A 24,019-nucleotide genomic window follows, 5' to 3' on the forward strand; every position below is an offset into this window, starting at 1 on the left:
AATCCTAGCCAGGAAGAGGGTTTCCTATCCCAGGCGGATGTTGTGTGGGAGCTGGGAGTACCCAGGGGAAGAAGATATGGTTTCTGGCCTGGTGGGTGGAGACAAGACAATGCCGTTTGACATAAATGCAGCCAAGTCACGCATATATACGTTGTATCTTTCTTTAGTCAAACAGTAAACTCCCCTCGGTGCAAATTTACCTTTTTTTAAGGCTGAACTGCCTGGAACCATACCCACCAGGGCAGCAAAGTGGGACATGAGCCTTCCCTCCAGCCCCCCTTCCCCGCTCCAGGGTTTGAAGGATGGGCGCAGGGTCTTGGCTATTGAAAGGTACCTAGTTAATGTGCCCTGGTGGCAGGCGGCTGAAGTCCAGACTCCAGAGATCCGGCCTTCAGGTGGTCTCATCTCTCCGGCCCCTCAGCTCGCCTGGTTTCTTATTTCCACTGGGGCAAACGGGCTGAAAGAGGGCCGCCTTCATCGGTTTGGGTACCCGAAGGTGAGGGCGAGTGGGGAGGGAGAAAAAAACGTGCTTCGTGTAGTCAAGAAAAAAAGGAAGTGAAATCCGAAACGCCGCGGCAGGCCCAGCGACCCCAGGCAGACACTGTAAGAACAGCCAAGGGGAGCGCACCTCGGTGAGGGCGCAATCACCTGCCCAACCTACCACCTTCCCGTTCTGGTACCAAAGCTGGGAGTCTGAGGGGCAGGGACAGCAGCAGGGACTTCTGCATCCCTAAGCTCTCACAGCGGCCCCCCCACCACCCCTAATTCTCAGGCGGCTACTCCCCACTTCCTGCAGCCTAGATTGCAGCCAGGGGGCGTGTGTGAGGGGCGGGGATGCGTGGAGCTGAAGAATTAAAAAAAAAAAAAAAAAAAAAGGCGAGGTAATTAGCATCCTCGGATACCATTGGCTCTCCTCGGGTCCTGCTTTACATACGCCCCGCCCCGCAGGCTGCCCGGGGTTTGCGGGATTTGGCCAGGGTGTTCAGCTGCCGCGGTCGCTGCTGCGCTTCAGTGCAGGGCGGGCGGGCGCCGAGAGATCCCCGTGCGGGGATCTGGGAGCCGGGAGCCCGGAGCTCGGAGCCCGGAGCCGGGAGCGAGCTGCCGCCGGAGCTGCTACTGCGGCGGCGGCGGCGGCATCCGAATTGATTTCCGTCTTACGAACACTGAGGCGGCGCCCGGCGGCTTGTGCACCCGGCCCGGCCCAGGAAGGAGAGGGTTAGATACTTTTTATTTTATTTTGGAAGGAAGGGGAGAGTCCCGGTGGCCGGCTCCTCGGTGCGCCCAGCTCAGGCCCGGGCTCTGGAAGATGACTCCGGGGTCTGCCGGGTGCATTCCAGCGGCGGCGGCGGCGGCTCGGGGAGGCGGCAGAAAGTAGTAGCACTTGGGAGTAGCGGCTGGTGGAAAAGTGAGCCGAGTGGGAGCGGACTCGGCTCTCCCCGCGCCCCGGCGCCCGCCGCTTCTCGCTGCTCCTTACCCCCCGGCTCTCCGGCGGCCGCAGCATGAAGTGGCGCAGCGATGGCAAGGAGAGGTAAGAAGCCCGTAGTCCGAACGCTGGAGGATCTGACGCTGGACTCGGGTTATGGTGGCGCGGCGGACTCGGTGCGCTCCTCCAACTTGTCCCTGTGCTGTTCCGACTCGCACCCGGCGTCCCCGTATGGCGGGAGCGGCTGGCCGCCTCTAGCTGACTCCATGCACAGCCGGCACAACAGCTTTGACACCGTCAACACTGCCCTGGTGGAAGACTCCGAAGGGCTGGACTGCGCGGGCCAGCACTGCTCGCGGCTGCTGCCGGACCTCGACGAGGTCCCCTGGACCCTCCAGGAGCTGGAGGCGCTGCTGCTGCGCTCGCGGGATCCCCGGGCAGGCCCGGCGGCCCCCGGCGGCCTGCCCAAAGACGCGCTGGCCAAGCTGTCGATGCTGGTGAGCCGGGCGCTGGTACGCATCGCCAAGGAGGCGCAGCGCCTGAGCCTGCGCTTCGCCAAGTGCACCAAGTACGAAATCCAGAGCGCCATGGAGATCGTGCTGTCCTGGAGCCTGGCGGCGCACTGCACGGCGGCCGCGCTGGCCGCGCTGTCCCTCTACAACATGAGCAGCGCCGGCGGCGACCGCCTGGGCCGCGGCAAGTCAGCGCGCTGCGGCCTCACCTTCTCCGTGGGCCGCGTGTACCGCTGGATGGTGGACAGCCGCGTGGCGCTGCGCATCCACGAGCACGCCGCCATCTACCTGACGGCCTGCATGGAGAGCCTGTTCCGGGACATCTACGCGCGAGTCGTGGCCTCCGGGCTGCCCCGGAGTTGCAGCGGCCCCGGCTCGGCCTCCAGCTCCGGCCCAGGCCCCGGCTCGGGCCCCAACGCGGCCCCCGCGGCGGATAAGGAGCGGGAGGCACCCGGAGGGGGAGCGGCGAGCGGCGGCGCCTGCAGCGCGGCCAGCAGCGCCAGCGGGAGCAGCAGCTGTTGCGCCCCTCCGGCCGCCACTGCCCCGGCCGCGGCCCCCCCCGCCGGCCGCCGCGGCCAACCACCACCACCATCACCACCACGCACTCCACGAGGCGCCCAAGTTCACCATGGAGACGCTGGAGCACACGGTCAACAACGACTCCGAGATCTGGGGGCTCCTGCAGCCTTACCAGCACCTCATCTGCGGGAAGAACGCCAGCGGTAAGTGGCCACGCGAGCGCTGCTCAACACGGCCAACTCTCGTGGCAAGTTGGCCTCGCGCCCCCCTCCCGCGTCGTTCCAGCCGCCCGCGGCCGTCCCTCGGAGGGGACCGCCGAGCTGGAGGTGGCGGGACCCCGCCTGTTGGTTCACTCCTGGGCTCAGGCTCCTGAGGTCCCAGGTCTGGGAGCGCGCGGTTCCGCCCACACTGCGGGGCCGGGCGGGGCTGCCTGCTGCCTGGAGAAGCACCCGACACCCTGTTAGGGGGCAGGTTTGCGATCGTGTGCGCGTAGTCCGCATTTCTGCCCGAGCCTTGTTTTTTTGACCTTGAAGATGCCAAATTCTCAAGCCCACGAGTTTGTCTCCCTGAATTCGCGGGGGGTGTCGGGGGTGGGGAGTGGGGGGGAGGGAGCTTCTTTCCTCCGCCACCCGGTTCCCATACTTCCCCGCACCCTTGGGGCAGTCAGGGCCCCTGAGAGCTCAGCTCGCTAGTCGCTGAGACCGCAGGGGAGAGGGGTGTGTGGGGAGAAGGTGCGGCGGGAAGACTTAATGGTCCCAAGTTTTTTCCGGGGCAGTTTTTGAGGGCCAGAGCGCCCAGCTGGTGGGTGCTGCGCATGGACACCCCTCCCCAATTTCGACCTCCCAGCCCGTGCCGTTTTGGGAGCCCTGTGGCAGGAGCTGCAGCCGTTGCCACTTGACTTAAGGAGCACCACCAGGGACCCGGGCAGGACGGGAGGGGGGGGGGGGGCGGGGTTCTGGAGGGGGGTGTCAGTGTAGGGCGTCGTTTCCAGCAGGTTCTGCCATTCTTCCCGCATCCCCCTGTTTTGGAGGCAGGGGCTGGGTGGGATGGAACCCGCAGCTCTGGCGGCGGAGGGGGTGGGGCTGGGGGAGGGGCTCTTGTTTTCAAGAGCTCGAGCTGGCGGTCCTCCCCGTCTGTGAAAGCCGCGCTAGACACTTCAAAGCTTCCATTTTTCCACAGGAAATGGTAGAAGCGTAACTGGAGAGTCTAAAAGCGAAATAAAACTTTGTTTTATATTCGGCGGTTTGGCCGGAGGTTGCGTGGTTGGAGCTGAAATGCAGTCTTTCTGGGCCGATTTCATTCATGTTGCTGCCTGTCCGTTTCCCGGGGGCTGGAGGAGAGGTGGGGCGGGCGCGGCCGGGTCTCTGGGGGTACCAGACGCGTGCATGTGAGTGCGTGCGTGTTTGTGAATCTCTCCATGCGCGCGAGCGTGTGCGCGGCAGTGCGTGTGTGTGTTAGGTGTGCCTGTGAGTGCGCGCAGGGGCGAGCAGGCGCGCGGGGCCGGAGGCTCCCAGAGGAACCATCCTCCAGCTCTCAGTCCCTTCACCTGGCTTTGATCGCCGTAGGGGGAGGGGAAGGAAGGAGCCTAGCGGCTGTGTGTGGTTCGGGTGGTGTTGGGGGGTGGGGAGGGCGGGGTCGCTACTTCCGCGTCGATCTGGTAGACTCTTGGCCCGAGCTCTTCCCCCTCCGCTGCCAGCCGAGGGCGCTACCCTAAAGAGAGGGTATCTCCGAGGCTTTCCCTCCCCACCCACCCAGCCACCCAGGAGAAATTCTGACCGAGATGGCAACACCTGGGAGAAGGCATTGGCCTTTGCGTGTGTTTGTGTAGAAGGGGTTGGATACACCTGCAAACCCCAGGCGCTTGGATGGGACTGGGTTGTTCCTTGTTTGGAACCCTAGCCCCGCGAAAAGCGCAGAGGGGCTGACATTTCTTTCCACTGCGTGTGCTCATCGGCCTTGTTCTTAGCTCCCCCATCACCATCATTCTTTACTCTTTACTGCCCCCCCCACCCCCCCATACACACAACCCCTTCTCATCCCAGTCCTTATCCCCTGCTGGAGTTGGAACCGCCTCTTCTTTTCCCCCTCAAGGTTTCCTTTGGCCGGAAGAAGCAGTCCCCTTAGAGGGCTCCAGTTTGGGAATCCGAGCCCCCTGCTCCACCCCTGTCTGCCCTTCTCTGGAAATGACGACTTTGGTGACTCACTTTCCTTCTCCTGGCCTCAGTCTCCACATCTTACCTTATAATAGACAAATATGCAAATTGACCGCACCTTCGCTATGCCCAAGCCACGCCCACCAACCAAGCCACGCTCATCAACCACGCCCACCAGGAAACTGTTGCAGGGACGCTGGGGTGCGGCGGAGCCCAAGGCTGGGAAAGCCGCCCCGGCCTTGGGAGCCAGCGGGGTGCCTGCTCCGATCGCAGGGACGCTGGGGTGCGGCGGAGCCCAAGGCCGGGAAAGCTGGCGGAGGCTTTCCCGGCCTTGGGCGCCAGCGGGGTGCCTGCTCCGATCGCAGGAGCAAGCCGACCTGGGGGTCGGCTCGCTCCTGAGATCGGGTAGCAGGGACGCTGGGTGCAGCCGAGCCCAAGGCCACCGCCCAGGGCCAAGCCCGGACCCTAAAAGAAGGCAGAAGGCGGTGGCCACAGCCAAGGCCTGGGTCCCCGGTGCCGGCAGAAAACTGGTGCAGGCAGCCAGGTGAATGAAGGTCTATTGCACGAATCTTCGTGCAAACGGGCTACTAGTCTGTAACATAAGGGTGGAGATCTGTAAGACACCCCAGGTCCTCTTGCATCTGCATCTGTTTGTGCTCGCAGCCTATGTTTTCAAGCTGGTTTTACTTTTATGATCCTGAACATCTTTTAAAGGCAATGTTTGTGTTTATCCTTTTGGGAGTAAGTATAGTTTGAGGAAGGAGAAGGCCACCGCGCTGGTTTTGGGCAGGGTGAGTGTGTGGTGGTTGGGGTTTGCTGTCATCACAGCGTTTCCCACAGAGCTTAACTCCTGGGGTTCAGGGCCCCTGCAGCCACCTCTTAGGACGAGATATACTCTAATTCCATGGTGATCGCTTCGTCTCTCTTCCGGGCTTGTTTAACATGGCAGGCCGTCTATGCAGAAAAGTGAAGGAACGAGTGATTAATTTCTTTGGTGTCTGAAACATACCTTAAACATCACACCTATTTCTTAAACTGTTTGCACGGCAGTCTTTCCATGGTCTGCAAGGCTTACGAAAGAGCTCAATGCCTTACATAATTTTTTTTCCCCTTTGACTCAGGAGCATCACTGACCCATTCTTGTGTGAATTCATTTGTTCAGCAATATTCATTGAGCAATGACCAAATCTAAGGACTGACAACTAACAGGCATGACAACTTAGAGGCATCCTACACTACTCTGTACGTCAACCCATCTAATGTTCAACGTTGCTTTGAAAGGGTACTGCTATATCCCCATTATACACAAGAGGAAACTGAGGCACGGGGAACTTAAGTATCTTCCTCTAGTGTCTTGCTCTTTAGGGACAAATGACTTCCCTGTCTTCAGGCAGCGCTTCCTGCCCTTTATTACACAGACAGCTGAAGAGACCCTTCACACCCTGACATTCTTCCTCAATTTATACACATTTGTTCCTACCACACTGAACTGGACAGTGCCGGATTTTACGTTTTCACATCCCCTGCCAAGCCTGAGGGAGGGCCTGGTACACAGTTGGAGCTTATTAGATGCCTGTTGAGTTGAGCAAGCTATGGTACGATATTGTACAATGAGGTCCTGAAAGAAACTATTGAATTTTTTAGCTTCTTTTTTTTAAAAAAATATATTTTTATTGATTTCAGAGGGAAAGAGAGAGAGAGAAACATCAGTGATGAGAGAGAATCATTGATCGGCCGCCTCCTGCACACGCCCCTCTGGGATCAAGCCTGCAACCTGGGCATGCACCCTTGGCCAGAATCCAACCTGGGACCCTTCAGTCCTCAGGCCGATGCTCTATCCACTGAACCAAACTGGCTGGGGCGAATTTTTTAGTTTCTTGACTCATCTTTCCAAGTCTCTCTTTGTTTTTTTTCTACCTTGGCTGCCTCTTCTTCCTGCCATCTCTGCACCTGTCCACCCTTCGAATTTGCTGCCAAGGCCTGAGGAGTCATGCAACTGGTCATGTGGAAATCAACTCAGAAAATAAAAGGTACTTGGCTCTAAATGAGGGCTTGGTCACTCTCAAAACATCATGGGCATGAAGTTTGTGGCGATTATTTTACTCTTTAGAACTTGGGTGTGTTTTTTTAAATATTTTTTATTGATATTTTACAGAGAGGAAGAGAGAGGGATGAGAGTCAGAAACATCGATGATAGAGAAACATCGATCAGCTGCCTTCTGCACAACCACTACTGGGGATGTGCCCGCAACCAAGGCACATGCCCCTGACCGGAATCGAACCTGGGACCCCCCAGTCCACAGGCCGACGCTCCATCCACTGAGCCAAACCGGCCTCGGCTAGAACTTGTTTTTTTAATGTTGATTTTTAGCTGTTTGGAAGAGCTGAGGCCCCCAGGGAGCATTGCATTTCTCTGGGCTTTTTGAAATTTGGCTTGGTTGATTTTGTTAAAGCTAAACAAGGAGCTGACAGACTGTCTCCCCATGCTGGTGTGGGCGCCAGTCATGTTACCTGGTAAACCCCTTCTGAGCAGGCCAGTTCCCACTCAGCCCTGAAGTCTTGGCTCAGGAATGATCTTTCTGGCATCTCTGTGAGGCCTTCCTTGAGAAACCCCTCCCCCACTCCCTATACCTGGCCCTTTCACACCCTCCCCCCATTCCTTAAGAATCCGGACCCTGTTTTTAGTGTTTCCCCATCATACCTTGGCACTTCCACTGGAAGCTGTGTCTTATCATCTTTGGTCTTTGTTTCTCCTTCCATATCACCCAGCACAACACCTAGCACTTTGTAGATGCTGAGTACTGTTTGGTGAATGAATATAACCGGCCCATTAAATCTTTGGGATTTAAAATTTGCCCATCAGCATCTGTAAAGGCTTCTGAAGTCAGACCTTCTGGATTTGAATTTTAAGGCTGCCATTTTCTAGCTGTGTGTTCTCAGGTATGTGTTCTAACCCCTCTGAGCTCCAGAGTTCTCAGCTGTAAAATGAAAGTAATAATTATGAGGACCAAATAAGATTATATATATAAGGGTATTCCAGTCTGGTGCCTAACACATGGCAGAGGCCAAAATCCAGGCACAATCGTGTCTCTTCTGTGTCATCCAGATTAACTGGTCCCAATGTGTTCAGTGTGGATAGAGCCAGCAGCGTGCAGAATTTTTAACTGGATCCCCCTTCCCAATAATTCCAGCATCAAATAATTCAGTGTTCCCACCTCAGGGATTGACTCCATGGGCACATCACCGCTGCCTAAGTTACAAAAAGATGGTTTGGGTCAAATGAAAGTAGCTCATTTTTTAAAAAAATATATTTTTTTATTATTGATTTCAGAAAGGAAGGGAGAAGGAGAGAGAGATAGAAACATCAATGATGAGAGAGAATCATTGATTGGTTGCCTCCTGCACGCCCCCCACTGGGGATGGAGCCTGCAACCTGGGCATGTGCCTTGACCTGGAATGAAAACTTGACTTCCTGGTTTGTACGTTGACACTGAACCACTGAACCATGCTGGTGGTGCAGAAAGTATCTCATTTTTATTTATTGTATTTTTTTTAAAGGCATTATTAATGAAGGGGCACCAGGGACCTTTCTGAGGTATTAGAAATGCCCCTTCTGTTAATAGGGGTGTGGGTTCAGAGGTATATGCTTTTGTCCAAATGGATTGCCTTGTAAATTTTAGATATGTGCATTTCACTGTATTGCAAAATATACTTCAGTAAAAAAGAGGATGTACAAAAAAAAAAAAGAAAAGCCTTAGGCATCCTTGAATGAACTTTGGTTTTAGGTGCAGAAAGAGTCTGGAAGAGGCATTGTGGCATGATGAAAGGGAGAGACCTTGACACTCAGAAAGCTCTGGCCTCCGAGTTTGGCTCTGCCACTTTATAAAAAGTGACTTAATTTTGCTGAATTTGGTTTTCTCATCGGCACAGAGAGGATTGCCAAAAAAAAAAAAAAAAAAAAAAAAGGAAGAAAACTCAAACCTACCACATAGAGTGATTACAAGTATTAAATCAGATCAAGTATGTGAATACATCTGCCATACAGTAGGTATTCAATAATAATGGCTTCCTTAAAAAAAACCAGATTATTCGGGCTGATGATAATAATAATGCTTTGGGGATTTTGAATAGTCTCTTTCATTTCAGGGATTCCCCGATCACTTTATAAACATTAATTAACGTGAGCCCTTGTCTCGGCAACACTTGCTTGGTGGGTAGCGTGATTTTCAGATCTTTTGTTTCACTGTTGCCCCGTAGATTCTGATCCGGCACTAGATTCTTATTCGGCATCTGTCCTGCCCAGGACTGGGTGTGCTGTTCTGTGGTGCATCGTCGCTGTGACGGACAAAAATGTCACAGAAGACACATGGCTCCTTACAAAGGACAGCAAAAGCTGTCTCATGAGCCAGTCACGGCAAGTGCCTGTGTTTACAGAGCAGGTTTTTAATTAACCAGCTCAGTGTAAATTAAAACTTGGAATTTGGGTCAGTGGAGAGTTATTGGGTTTTCTATACGGACTTGCCAGTTCAGTGCTGGAGCATTTGCAAATAGGGTGTTTCCTGAAACATAAAGAGAATTAACAAGCAATTAAAACAAGGCGGGGACGAACCTGGAGACCCAGAGTCCGGGGTGGGGCGAGCTTCCTGAAGGCCTTCGAGTAAGAGGAAGGCCTCTAATTCTGGGTCTGCTATTATTTGTGACCTTGAGCCAGGCACCACACTCACCTATGAAAATGGGCCTGATCATCATCTGGGGTAAATCCAAAATAGTAATCGACTTTGGAGTCGCTCACAACATAACCTGCAGTTTCCCCATCTGTAAAATGGGTATAATCATCATAATAACTACATTTGTATAGTGCTTATTATGTGCCGGGCACTGTGTTAAGAGCTGTATATATTATAATCATTATAGTTACATTAGCTATTATAAAAGACAACCCCAAAATCTCAGGAGCTTAATACACTAGAAGGTCATTTATTATTCAGATTGGCACAGAGGGGTAGAGTGGGAGGAGGCAGGAGGGTCATTTAGGTAACAAGACTGATGGAGAGTTTGTCTTTTTATTGTCACCACCCGACCTTCAGTGTCTTCCTTGCACATTCATTCAGCCAACAAGTGGAGGAAGAAGTGTGGAGAATCTTAAAGTCAGGGGGTGGGTGGGTAGGTGGGAAGAGATCAACCAAAGAACTTGTATGCATTTATGCATAACCCATGCATAACACAGATAATAGGGTGATGAAGGCCTGGGATAGGGGACAGGGGTAAGGGGGTGGGAGGGTGGGAGGGTGGGGGCTAAAAGGGGTCATTGGGGGCGGGGGGGGGGGGGGTAGGACATGTAATGCTTTCAACAATAAATATTTAATTAAAAAAAAAAGTCATTGTGGGTTAAGTCTGCAAGGGACCTCATCATTGTGCCCATGTATCATTGGCCAGCTATTTCATCAGCTTCCTGGCCACCAAACATCTGTACGCACTCTTCTTCTTACACACAGCACATGTTTGCCTTTCCACATTCTGTCCAATCCCTGCTTCCAACTTAAAGTCCAGGATCTTTGGATGGTCTCTGTCCTATCTATTGGATGGAGTATGGCTCCTCATGATCCAGGGACACATGAGCCTAAAGAGACACGTTGTCTGTGCCCCTATACCATATTGGAGGATAACCCAGCGGGAAAAGACAATAGTGGAAGACACTGGCCCTTAATAGTTATGAAATCTTGCCATGCAGGCACCGTGTGTGGGCAGCACAGTGTGCGCTGGAAGTGGGTGAGGTTCCTTGCTTAAGCCCTCCGTGAGGAAGTGCCTGGTTCCTTGTTCTCCATGCCCGGGGCTCTGTCCAGTGGGAGGGTTTTCTTTGTCCGTTGTTCTTCTTGACCACGCCTGAAATGGATCTCCATCACTGTGGTCTCCTTGAGGCTCTAAATCTTTTGTAACCTAGTTCCTGCCCTTGAACTTTTGAGGCCCAAGTTTTAATGCTGTAACCGTAAAAGACCTAAAGTCCAGGCTTATGGATTTTGCCAATGCAGTCCTCGCAACAACTGGAATCTTCCTCTGTGATGTCTAGTGTGCCAGTAGCCACACCTAAAGTTATTTCCTAGGCCTTTCTGAAGCCTGCATTATTTCTTCGCTTTCTTAACTCCATGCCTCTCATTCTCTCTCGACTTAACGCCAGCTACCTCGAGGCCATGAGGCTTAGGTGGAAAGCTTATCCCCTGAGTCTGGTATTTCACTTAAAAGTCTCCTTAGTCTTTTTTTTTCTGATTGCTTGGGGTCTAGAAATCGTTGTCTTTTTCACCTCTCCACTCTCCCTTTCCAATTTTACTTGCATACTGGCTAATGCATGCCTGAGTTCCTCTCTTTCTCGAATACCATGCTAAACTCAGCCAGGCACAATCAGCAAACTCTGTTACCATTATGTTTTTTTCAAATCTCTTTCTTTGGAGCTTACAGGCTCAGTAGGCAAGAGTTCTGCCTTCTAAGTTTTCATGGTTTATAGTTTAACCAAAAATTTTACCGCCGCATAAGACGGGTCTCCAGTCTCTGATTTAATGACCCGCTATCTGACTTCTAAGCCAATGCCACATATTTAAGCACCCCACTTATGGCACCAGTTACTTTATTAGTTAGGGTAACACTAGCTGTTGTATCAGATAAACCCCAACATCTTTAGGCTGAACACAATGAACGTTGTTTTCTCATTCCTGTTGTGTCCAGTTGATAGCAGGGGAGGGAGGCACTCTGTTCCATTTATTGTTGAGTGAGAAGCTTCGGCCAGTCTGTCAGCAACCAGACTTCCAGGGTTTGACCAGTTACCAGCTGTGTAAACCCAGCATTTGGCAAGTTCCCTGACCTCTCTGTGACTCAGTCTCCCCCTTTGTTAAAGGAGAGTGATAATAAAACCTAATTCATAGGGTTGTTGGGAAGTGCCTGGCATGTAGAAATTGCTTAATAAATGTTGGCATTGTTGGATTTTGTTATATTCATCATGACCTTCTCTAGAGGCACTGTGTTAGACGTTAAGCAACATGGTCCCCACCTTCATGGAGATTGCAGGCTGGTTGCGTCCTGTTTTTTCATCAAATAATCATGCAGATGTAACTTCACACCTGTGATAGTTGCTACAAAAGAGAGATGCATGGGGTTGTAGGAGTCTCTACGGAGGCTCTTGATGTAGTCAGCAGAAAGGGAAGGCTTTGCTAAGGAAGTGAGGCTGAAGCATGGCTCATTGCTAAGGAAGTGAGGCTGAAAAGATAGAAGAGTGCTCTGTGAATACAAACAGAATGTGCAAAGGGCCTGTGGCAGAAGAGAGCTTGATGAGGAGAATGGCCAGTGTGGCTACAGTGGGAGAATGAAGTGAGGGGAGTGGGTAGAGTTGGACCAAGCATCTGCCAGATTAAGGAATTTGTCTTTTCCCAAGGACACTGGAGTGCCGTTGAAAGGTTTTAAGGAGGGAGATGATATGATCAGATTTGTGTCCTAAAAAGCTCATTGTAGATTGCAGTGTGGAGAGCAGACACGAAGGGGGAGGGTGACTGGGGGAAGGCCAGTTAGGTATTTTCATCCCCATCTTATACCAGATGCTTCGAAGTTGAAGATGACTCCTCTCCCCGTCCTCATGATTTGATTATTGGCAATTCTGCTTTATTTTTATTTTTTTCCTGTTGCAAAGCTGTCCCTTTTATCTCCCCTTCAATGCAGCATCTTCACTTCCCAGGTGGCATTTCTGATACAAGGGAGCAGAGGTGCAACCCATCAAACCAATCTCCAAACCAAAAATAACCCTGTCTAGCCAGACACTTCCCAACCTCCGACACTCAAGCACTTGCTTTCATTCCTCAAGTTGGCACATTCACCTGCGGCTCTCATAGGTCAGTTTAAAACTGTAGTAGAGAAACATGTTTATTTTTCCAAAGTAGTGTTGTGGCTATGCCAATTTTACATAAACAGAAAGGATCTGAATTCCTAATCCCGGATGGAGACTCGTGTCCTGTAAATTACTGGCTCACTCAGATGTCTAGTCTGGTTGATGCTATGGAAAGGAGTCGGTACATTGTGCGATCTAACCAAGGGCCTGAGGTCAGGCAGCGAGGGTTCACATCCCAAGGTCATCCCTGGCTGGGCCCCCTTGGGCAAGTGCTTCTCTCTCAGCCTCAGTTTCCTCGCCTGTAAGAGTGCCCACCAATAAGGGGTGTTTGGGGATAAAACAAAATACCACGATGTACATAAGCACCTAGTGTGGCAGCTATTATTGTTGGGTGTCTCCTTCTCCACTCCTCTGGAACCTCTAGTGCAGCACTCCTCAGGTTATACTGAATAGGCCACGCACCTGTTCATCTTTATAGGTCAGACTGCTTCTTAGTCATCTTTGTATCTCTATGGGCCACCTGTGGCCCATAGTCTGAACTTAAATGTATTTTTTCAGCAAATGCATGTGGCCATAGACAGTAAACTCCCTGCGAGCGGGGATATTGGTCTGTTTAATTCACCACTATCACCCCAACACTTAGAACAGTGCCTGCCCGTGGTGGGCACTGCATACACATGTGTGGCCTATGAAGCGAACCAGGAATCAGTGGACCTTCACTAACAGGCAAACCAAGAGCCCAGTGCTAACTATTTGCTAACTGGCTGGGAGTCTTCCCTGTATTTCCAAAGTCTCAGCCCTGAAAATCTCTCCTTTTCAAAGCTAGCTTCTCTTTGAAGAACAGAAAGGAATGGCGGCTCATTATTCCTTTATACCCACTCTCTTCCTGTGAGACGGCCCCTCGCTCTAATTCAGAGTTTGAAAGCTGTCTGCCTGGCCCCTCGGATCTTAGAGCTGGGAGAAGCCTGCACAATTCTCCTGGCGCAGCCTCGCTTCCTTCCGCCTGGGTGTTACGCGAATTTTGCAAATCAGACACCTGAGAACCAGGAGGATGCATGTGTGGGCCGCACAGCTGCCGGCGGATGAACTTTGAAAGTGGAAAGTCCTCACTTCATGGCTGGGCCTGGACCCCAGTTCTCGGAATCCTTAGGTTGGTGTGTGCAATGCCACACTGTCCTGGAAAGAAAGAAACAAGGCTTTGTTCTCTTTCCTTCGTTGTGATTAACACCTGGTCCTGTCCATTGTGGTCCGCCATGTGTTAGCATCTGTGCTGAGCACTTTTCCAACATTCTCTCAGCTTAGTCCCTCCAATCCCACCAGTGAGATCTGTCTTGTTAGTTTCACTCCACAGCCTAGGACACTGACCCCGAGAAGCTAACAAGACTCACTCAAGGCCCTGCAGTGGGGGTACAGGAGCCTGGGTTCCTACCCTGGTCACCTGGTGTGTCATCAGCAGGCTGTCCCACTCACCGTGTTGGCTGCCTGTGGCAGGAGAAATCCGCTATTAGGGGAACAGTCAGTTTAATCGGATCGGCAATGCGGAACTGTAAATATAACGCAACCCCTTGTCCAATCTGCCCCTTTCTGACTCATTGTTTGTGGTTTTGATGGTCTCTCCATCTCTCCTTCTCCGTCCTTCACTCGGGAAATAGTTCAGTGTCTACTCAGTGCCAGGCCCTGGCATAGCAAGAAAAGCGCACACCACTGCCAACATCTAGTCCAGTTCTGTGATTGGAAAGACCAACACCATTTGTTTTTCTCTAGAACAGCATGACACTGATTGATTCGAATACTTAATCTGAGCCGGTTTAACCTAATGTTCCTATTGACTAACTCAGGTTGGCCTCTTCTTCCCCCTTCCCCAGGGGACAAACTCACCTGCCAATTGAGTGGAACTGAAGCAAGGGGCCACGGGAAGGCAGGAGGAGATGCTTACTGTTTTTGAGGCCTCACTGACTGTGATTTTGAACCCACAATGCCTTGTTATTTATTATTCGTTCTTTAGACTTGCGCAGTTTACAAAGTCTCATCAACCATTGCTATTAGTATTCCTTACAGCCCTGTGTGGTAGGTGGGTAGTAGGTATGCGTATGCTAATTTTGCAGAAGATGAAGCTGAGGGAGGGAGGGGAGGTGGAGTTCCTTGCCTGAGGTCACCAAGTAGTGGCAGCACGGGGCATCTGCTTGACTTTCTGTGCTTCCTGATGCCACTCTTTGCGCATCGGTGTGGCTCATGTCTTTTGGGAACCTGGCTTGAGTATCGCAGGGACAGGAACAGAGCACATGGGGTCCGACCTGAAGACCGATCAGGACGTGGAGGTTACCCCAGCTTTTGGCCCCCAGCCTTTGGTTAGAACCTTGAGCCTGCTGACCCCCACTCTTCTAACGTTAGCCTTGGGAGGGGAAGAGGCTCCTGTGGGCCCCCCAGAGCATTAAGGTATGGGTTCAGTTGCTGATACGCGAAGGCCAGGACGTCCATGAACATCCATTAGAAAGGAGAGGGGGCACTGTGAGAGGAGGATCCTGGGAGCTTCTGCTGGGCTCTGCAGAACACAGGTGGCCCCTTAGCCATCTCCCCACTGGCCCAAAAGAATGGACCTCCATTCTTGCTGGAGTGTGTCTCCCCAACCCCCACCCCCATGGAACTTTCTAGAGGCATCTGGCCTGACCTGAGCAAGCTCTTTCTGAAGGAAAACACCAGCGCAGAGGCTCACGAAGCCCCATGTGCCTCAGCTCAGCTGTAAAATGCATCCTGTTCCCACACAAAAGAGGTCCCCCCATGTTGCACCGGGTGGGGTGTAGAAAGATGAGGTGTGTCCAGTGGGAGACAGGCTCCCACCCAGGTTTGCGACCTTTCTTGTTTTCAACATGCCAGAAGTTTTCCATTGAGAAGACGGTCACAACCAGAAACCCTTAGACATTCTGTTCACGGGGTGTCTGTTATAGATCTTATTCATTCATCATGTTTCCTTAAAGTAAAATGAGTTTTCTATGAAAGGGGAGGTAGGAGGTTATTGATTGTGCATCGTATAGCAAAGACGGCTTCAGTTTGTTTTCATTTGGAACAAGCCGGGGAAGTATTTGTTAACTGCAGGATTGCTGGCAAACAGGCAGCCTGGTGGTGCGTGGTGTGTGTGCGCGTGCATGCGTGTACACACATGAACGCCTACATGGGCTCAGCAAAATTGTCAGAAACTAGACATTTGCCATAGCTTCTAAGTTTAGGTTGAGTTTCCATAGCTAAAAATTTTTAGACTGTCATGTAGGTAGTTTTAATGTCTTCCTACACTCTAGCCTCCCATCCCCATTAAATGCATATGATGGCTGGAAAAAGTGTGTAACTGTTTTGCTGTGTATATATCCTTCCTGATTTTCTGTGGGCTCTGATTTCTCTGCCATCATCATATGTCCTCAGGAATTCTTGCAAACTGAGAAAAATCCAGGGAGCCAAATGCAATTCGTGAGGTTGACTTCATGTTACGGGTCTTAGCCACTTAATCACACGGGAATTAATTATGGCTTTCCTGCTTTCTTTTCATGTGTTGGAACTGATCGTTTTCACTTTCAAGGCAGCAGGTATTTTTGTAGGCTCAGGAAGAGGCCCCGAAACCGAGTTACCTCATGGAAAAAAATGGTCCTCGTTGAGATTGGCCTCAGAAAGGTTACTCTGGCAGTTTCACCGTCCAACTGAGGCATTGCTCACGTGTGTGTACACACACACACACACACACACACACACACATTCACACTCACACGCTCACCCATGCTATGCAGTCATTGAGATCATTAGAATCTAATACTAAACCAAACTGCGAGTCTTCCCCTGCCTCTCCCTGCTTCCGGTGGATGGTGCCATGTGGTGTCCGAGTCTGGACAGTAAGTTTGGTTCTACGGGGCTTGGGCTCAGAGATGTGGAATGAAGCCACAGCTGGTGCCCGCCATGCGGTTCCGTGTTTATACAGTTCACCGGTCCTGCAGCTACAGGGAGCATCAGTGAGGCCCTGGGGGGCTGATGAAGTGGCCGACCTTCGCATTTTAGAGAAAAGGGGAAAAATGAGCAGCAGGCCAAAAAACACCACGCCCGGGAGAGTCACCAGAGACTTCCCAGATGGAGCCCTTCTCCGGCTCCGCCACTTCACGGTCGGCCTGCGCCCAGCTGCGTTTGCAAAGATGCGCCGAGTGTTTTTTTAAAAATCAGGAAGTTGGTGAAGAGAAGCAGAAAGGCAGAGCCGTGCGTCTGTCCTTGGCCCGGCTGGGTGCTGGCGAGACAGCGATGACTGTGATGCCGTTGGTGCCCTTGAGGAGGTCGCACCATTACTCAAACCCAGGATGATGTGGGCTGTGAGGGTGGCGGAGACAGACCCCAAGCCCTGCCACAGGTGGCTGGGAACGCTGGGCAGAGGAGCCAAGGATGTCCTGTCACCACACGCCTGAACTCGGTCTCCTGCAATAACGGGGCCACACGGAGCGGCAGGCGTGGCCCAGGATGAGGAACCGTGGCTGTGCCACTGCCTCGCTGAAAGCCACCTTTATCCCCCTTCCTTCTGGCTCCGCTTAGTAATTAGGTTAAACACCTACCTGGTGGCAGGTTTTGTGCCAGGAACTGGGGGTACAGCAGTTGGACCACTGGACCCCCAACCTGTGAGGCTGTCCAGGAAATGTAATCGTTGACCAAGCGATTTGATGACAAGGATCCATGGGACTTACAAGAAAGGGAGGGCAGGGTTCGGTGGGCTTCTGTTTCTTGATCTGTCCGTTGAGGGAGGAAGGAGTTGGGTTGTGGATGGTTTTCAGCTTGGTGGGGACCCTTTAGATCGGCATGCAGCCTTTCTGGGAACCCCCATGTATGAAACATGGAAAAGCACCCACTACCGTATGGAACCCAGTTTGAAATTCAGTGGGTGAGCTTCCCCCTGAGGAGGCTTCCAGGAGCCCGTGCTATGCTAGAACTCTGTGACTTCATGATGACAGGTGAGGTCCCTTCCATGCCAAGTCATCACGACCTTGTGTCTGGAACCCGGAGCCGTCGTTGGCGTGGGCTCGCATCCTTCTCTGCATGTGGATGCCAGGCTCCCCCTCCTTACTTCGCTTTGCAGGGAGGAAGGAATCTGACTGTGGAAGCTGCCATCCGAGGAGCCTGCCTGCAGCGGGTGAGGAGGGTGGACGTGTAGTCGACTTGCTGTGTCCCACTGGCTGTCCAGAGTGACCCTCAGCTGTAAGGGCCATGGACACTGTCATTCCATCTGCCACGTTGGGCAGAGCCACCAAACTCCATCTCCACTCAGAATGTCCCACAGCCAGTCTCCTTACTGGACCCTCACCTTAGTCATGTTCTCCACCCTCTCCTCACCCCAGCCCATCCCTCCCGACGCTCTGATCCGCCGCACTCTGATAGTATTATTTCCCCACTGGCTGCAGGGTCAAGTCCAAGCTCCTCAACGTAGCACCTCCTAGTTGTGCCTCAGTGGGACCTCTGTAGCCTTTCACACTCCCCTGAACACGTTCATTCCTCATTCTAAGCTCCTGCTCAGGCTCTTGTCCACCTGGAATGGCTCCTTTCCTCTGCTCCTCTCTGCTGCTCCGTATCAAGCCCAGCACCCTTCCCGGGGTGGGTGGCCCCAGAACAAGCAGATTTTTCCCTTCTTTGAAATCCCTCAGCATTGTCTAGCCGTCTGAAATGCTTCAGCTGTAGACCACAAGATCCTTTTGTTGGAAACCTTTTGCTATGGCTGTGACCTGCCTCTCCCTTATACCATAAGCCCTTTGAAGACACAATCTGGATCTTCCAGTTCTTTTGTCTCTTTTCCTGTCTATCACTTGATCAGTTCTCCCCCAAATTAAAGCACAAACCCATGTATTCAGTTAAAGCGTTCTGATTGCTACAGGTGGCCAGAGGTGAATGTGTCATCCTTGATCAATCAGAACACTTGATTTTAATTCGCCACTCTGATTTCAGCATGCATTTGGCAGCTAGTATCAGAGACCAAACTAACAGTGGCTTAAACAGGCAGGGAGTTGATTTTCTCTCCTGTAACAGTCCAAGGCAGGCAGGAAGTCCAAGGTCAGGAATGTGGTTCTACAACATCTAGGCTCCTTTTGTCTTTCTGCCCTGCCACCTTTAGCACATGGTTTGCATTCTCACGGTACCCTCTTGGTCCCAGCATGGCTGTGACAGCTCCAGTCCTCACTTCTACATTTTAAGCAGGATGAAGAATGACCAAGGGTGGGGGGACAGGGTGCCTGCCAGTGGAATCAGCCCTTCTTTTAAGAAGCTGCACTGATGCCCTACCCAATAATTCTATACATATCTCTTGGGCCAAAACACCATTTCTCCAAGGGAGGCTAAGAAATTTATTTCTTTCTTTCTTTCTTTCTTTCTTTCTTTCTTTCTTTCTTTCTTTCTTAGTATATTTTTTATTGATATTTTTTACAGAGAGGAAGGGAGAAGGATAGAGAGTTAGAAACATCGATGAGAGAGAAACATCGATCAGCTGCCTCCTGCACACCTCCTACTGGGGATGTGCCCACAACCAAGGTACATGCCCTTGACCAGAATCGAACCTGGGACCCTTCAGTCCGCAGGCCGATGCTCCATCCACTGAGCCAAACCAGTTAGGGCAGAAATTTATTTCTTTAGCTGGATATACTTTTCCTACCACCATTACCCAGTCAGAGTTCTTTTAATAAGAGGGCAGGAAGGGATATTGATTGGGTTGGCAGCCAGCAGTGCCTGTTGTAGCTGGTTAATGGCACCTATTGTATTTCAGGTTGAGTAGGTGCCTATCAAAGAAGGCAACAGATATTTCTAGTCCACGTTTTGCAATTTTCTGCCAGTAAATTCTAGAACTTTAGAGGTCAGGTTTCTCCGAGACCTCCTCCTCAGACAAGTAAGTGTATTTTCAATGACTTGCCCTGAGCCTCCAAAGTCACTGAATTGTAATTGGCCTCATAAAGGAGTAATGGCCAGTGCTCTTGTCATGGCCTGCTCATCCTTTAGCCCTGAGAATGGTCCAGGTGTTCTAGATAAGGATTTGCTAAAGCAAAGGTGGAGCTAGGCCATGCCCTCTGTATTACAGTCATTGTCCCCAGTACTTGATAATGAGCATAGTCTTGATTCCATGACACTTTGAGCTGCAGCACAGATTTAATGTACTATTTCTGTAGGTTTCAACAACCTGATCAGTTTAAGAAAACTGAATTCTAATTTTTAAAAAGGACTGATTGGCTTTTAAAATCACTCTAGTGGGTAAAGGGACTCGAAAAGAACTTAGTCTGGGACCAGAAAGCACCCCACCTCAATTTATGGTCTGACCATGTTTATTTCCAAAGGAAGACAGTGGTTTTTCAGCCTGGTCGCTCACCAATAAGCTTTAGCTGGAACACCCTTGCTTTTGCCGTTGCTCACAAGGTCCTCTCTGCTGGGAAAGAGAGTTCCTTTACCCACTTTGGTTACTATTTTCAGGGTTTTAGTGTTTAGGGATGAGTGTGAAGTGTCTTGTTTGTGAATTACCATAGACTCGGGGTTGAACCATGGGTAGAAGCAAATGAAGGGTGAGCTAGAGATGCCTCACCCACTGCTGGCCTCTGCCGTCTGTTCAACTAGAACAGTTCTTAGAGTCAACATGTAATACATTCTGAGTGTTTCACAAGACGCTATCTCATGCAGTCTTCACAGCAGTCCCCTGAAGTATGAGCCGTCCTTGGCCCAGTTAGGCCCAGCGAAGTGACATGACTTTGTCTAAGGTCCCATCTACACTAATAAAAGAGAAAGATACAAATTGACCGTACCTTCGCGACGCCCACTAGCCAATCAAGAGTGAGTATGCAAATTAACCCAACAAAGATGGCGGATTAATTTGCATACACAGACACCGACTGCCCCAGCCACTCCGGGCTTCTGGGCAGCGTGGGAAGGCAGAAAGGCAGCTCCGGGCTGGAGCAAAGGCTGTGCTGGCAGCCAGGGGAAGGAAGGCCCATTCTTGCACGAATCTTCGTGCATCGGGCCTCTAGTCTTCTATAATTAGCCAAATTGGAACTCACACCTGGGGCTGCTGAGATGGACTTAATGCTGCTTTCACCTGGCTGCTGTGTACACCTTGAGAGTCTGGTTGAAAAGGGCCTGTGCTCTTGAGCAGGGATTTCTACCAGGGCCTGGTGTAGGTGGCCCTGAGGTCCCTTAGATTCTGAGTTTTTGATTTCAGGGAAAATGGAAGGTCTGGACTTGGATGGGGCTAAATTGAGAGGACTTTGTGAAAGCACCCCCACTGAGGGAAGTTGGGGGGTCCATGGGAGGGGAGCGCCCCAGGCCAGAGAATGACTTTTATGATGGCCCACTTAGCCCCATCTCTCAGCTACTGGAAATAATACATGACAGGAAGCCCTTCAAATTGAGACTGCTCCTAATTTTTAGCCAATGAGAAGTAAGTGCAATTTTTATTGGAGACAGAGAGACCTAGGCTTGCCAGACCCTGCTTCTGGGTACCCGGGAGTAAATTCCCAAGGCTATAGGGTCATATCTCCATCCTGCAGGGAATGAAGACATTTATCAGGGCTTCCTAGTACCAGACACAAAAATGGGGTACTTTTATGCAATGTATTTACAGTGACTGTCATAACTGGCAATAGTCCTAAAATGTACTGACGGTAATTGCACTTTTATTTCACCCCTATAAAAGTCTTTTGTTTAGAGCAGTATATAATATTCTGTAAATCCCCATGTAAACTTGACCCATCCATTTTTCACACGGGCCAGGTAGTAGCTTTGGCTGATCGCTGAGGACATTTGGCTTTATTTACAGACGTCGTCCTCCTGCCTTGGGGAAAATTTAATCAGTCTGAGCCAGTTCAATCAGTCAGCTCAATTTTATCAAGCTGACTATGAGCCTCACCCAATTCTAGGCTAGGAGAGAGAAAGTTGAAAAAGCCCAGCTGGTATACTCAGTGGTTGAGTGTCAACCCAGGAATCAGGAGGTCACAGGTTCGATTCCTGGTCAGGGCACATGCCCAGGTTGCGGGCTCGATCCCCAGTAGGGGGCCGTGCAGGAGGCAGCCAATGATGTTCCTCTCTCATCAATGTTTCTATCTCTCTACCCCTCTCTCTTCCTTTCTCTCTAAAAATCAATAAAAACATTTAAAAAAAAAATAAGATGGAGTTCCTGCCTTCAAGGACGTTTCCATGAACTATTGTTGCATAACAAACTAACCAAAATGTAAGTGGCTTAAAGCAACCTTCCCCCCCCAATTTTGTGCATCAGGAACCTGGGAAGGGCCTGGCCAGGCAGTTCACCTCTGACGCATGCCTCTCGGGGGGCGGGGGCTGGAGGATCTGCTCCCACCATGGCTTCCTTGCTCATGTGTTTGGCACCATGATGCCTTTCCACCCATTCTGTCCTCATAGCATTTCGTCTCCACATGCTTTGGGCTTCCTGCGGCGTGGAGGTCTCAGGGTGCTTGTCCTCCTTCCGTGGTGTCTGGCTTTCGAGAGGCAGAAAGGAGAATCTCCCAGGTCAGTTGCAGCGACGTCCAAAACTGGCACAGCGGCACTTCTGCCACTGGCCCAAGTGGTCACCAGGCACAGAGCACAATGCACAACTCACTCTCAAGGGAGCAGGAAGAGTTCCACGCCTGATGGGGACGTGGCACGGTCACACCGCAGAGGAGCAAGGGCACATTGCGCTGGGAGAGATGGTTGCAGCCATCTTCGGTAAAATACAGTCTGCCACTGAGGGCACGAGGAGGTGCCATGTAGTAAGTCATAATTTGGGAAATAACCACAACAAAGACAGCACCAGCAAGCTGAGAGAGGAGCCCAGAGCCGGAGTAACAGGCTCGCTAATGGGGTGGGGGTGGGGAGAGGGTCAGAGAAGTCTCCCAGGATCAAGAGGCAAGTGAGCGGGGTTTTGCAAGGTGACCAGTTTGTGCATTTCAGGCAGAGGGAGCAGCAGGTGTGCAGGCATGGTGGTGGGGTCCTCACGAAGGGTTTACCCCAGGAACAACCCCCACATGTCATTAGCTGTATTCAATCTTAGTTGGATTTATGTTGTGTATGTATATGGCTATGGGTATATATACTGAGTGGCCAGATTATTATGATCTCTGAATGCATAATAATCTGGCCACTCAGTGTGTGTGTGTGTGTGTGTGTGTGTGTGTGTGTGTGTGTGTGTATGTGTGTGTGAGTATTAGAGGCCCGGTGCATGAATTCGTGCATGGGTGGGGTCCGGCCAGCCTGGCCAGAGGAAGGGGACATGGGCAGTTGGCCGGCCTGCCTGCTGGTCAAATTCCTGGTTGAGGGGACAATTTGCATATTAGCCTTTTATTATATAGGATATGCACTGAGTGGCCAGATTATTATGCGTTCAGAGATGATAATAATCTGGCCACTCAGTGTACATATGTGTCTGTATTTATGTATGTCTATACAAATGTATAGATATATATACTTTTAGACAGAGAGCTCCATTCAGTCTTTCACTCAGCAAATACGTCCTGAGACCTGGTGTCAGCCAGTCAGTGTTCCAGGTGCTGAGGATGTGGTGGTGAAGGAGACCAAAGTGGGAAACAAAGGAGACCTGCTCAGGGGGCTTACACTCCATAATGGAGACCAGAGTCACCAATGAGTATTTCATATGTGTTGTGATTTCACATGTATTTCGCATGTGTAGTGCTGAGCGACACGGTAGAGGCTGCAGGGGATGCTGTTTCAGACAGGGCAGCCAGGAAGGCCTCTTGGGAGGTGGCACTTCACAGAAGCGAGGGGTGAACTTGGGCAGAGAGGTCCAGGCAGAGGGAACAGCCAGGGCACGTGTGAACTGCCTGGGCATCTACCTGCCACCTTGCACCAGCGTTCTCTCTGTAAACCTGCCTGTTGGGCTGTCGGCTCTCTGAGGTCACGGGCTAGATGAGGGTGGGACCCACCCCGTGTCCCGTGCTCTTTGCTGTTCTGAGCAGGTTGGGAATGGTCAGCTCCAGATCTTAATCTCCAGGGCGATGGCTTCTCAGGGTGGTGAGCAGCCTGTCCTGTCTGGATTCCACCTCCACCCCGCCCCCGGCTGTTCCTGGCACCCGGAGATTTGTTTTCACTTAGGGAGAAAGTGCCTCTTCCAGAGCGTCAGTGTTGTTCTCGGGAAACTGGCCCCTTCCCAAGAGGAGGAATGTGGGGTGAGCAATCTCAGTAATAAGGAAGTGGGGCTGGGATGCCAAAGAGGGAGTGATGACTCAGGGGAAGGCGCATAGCAGGTTACCTGGCTACTCACCTTCTGCACACATGCCTGCATTCATTCATTCATTCATTCATTCCCCAAACATGTATTGAACATGTGGATGGAAGCATGGAGAGGGTCTAAGTCAGCTCTGCCAGCTACAGCGGTGTCAGCTCAGCAACTTGGTTAGCCTCTCTGAGCCTTTGTTTCTTCAACTATAAAATGGGTCTAATAACTATTTTTCAGAGTCATGGAGATTCGATGAGAAGAAGCCGGCGGGGGGCGGGGGGCGGGGGGACAGGATTGTCAGATTCAGCAAACGAAAAGGACAGGATGCCAAGGAAC

General features: G+C 51.4%; 1 protein-coding gene across 1 annotated transcript in view; it reads left to right on the forward strand.

The window, feature by feature from the left end:
* Window positions 1-972: 972 nt before the first annotated feature.
* ABTB3 (ankyrin repeat and BTB domain containing 3) overlaps window positions 973-24,019 on the forward strand; it is a 258,580-nt gene continuing 235,533 nt past the window's right edge. Inside the window, 2 exon segments of the mRNA XM_008144713.3 lie at window positions 973-2,489; window positions 2,491-2,657. Of these exon segments, the coding sequence (XP_008142935.2) occupies window positions 1,516-2,489; window positions 2,491-2,657 (1,141 nt within the window). The 5' untranslated portion in view covers window positions 973-1,515.

Source organism: Eptesicus fuscus, chromosome 7 (genome assembly GCF_027574615.1).
Source record: "Eptesicus fuscus isolate TK198812 chromosome 7, DD_ASM_mEF_20220401, whole genome shotgun sequence".
NCBI classification, from domain to species: Eukaryota; Metazoa; Chordata; class Mammalia; order Chiroptera; family Vespertilionidae; genus Eptesicus; species Eptesicus fuscus.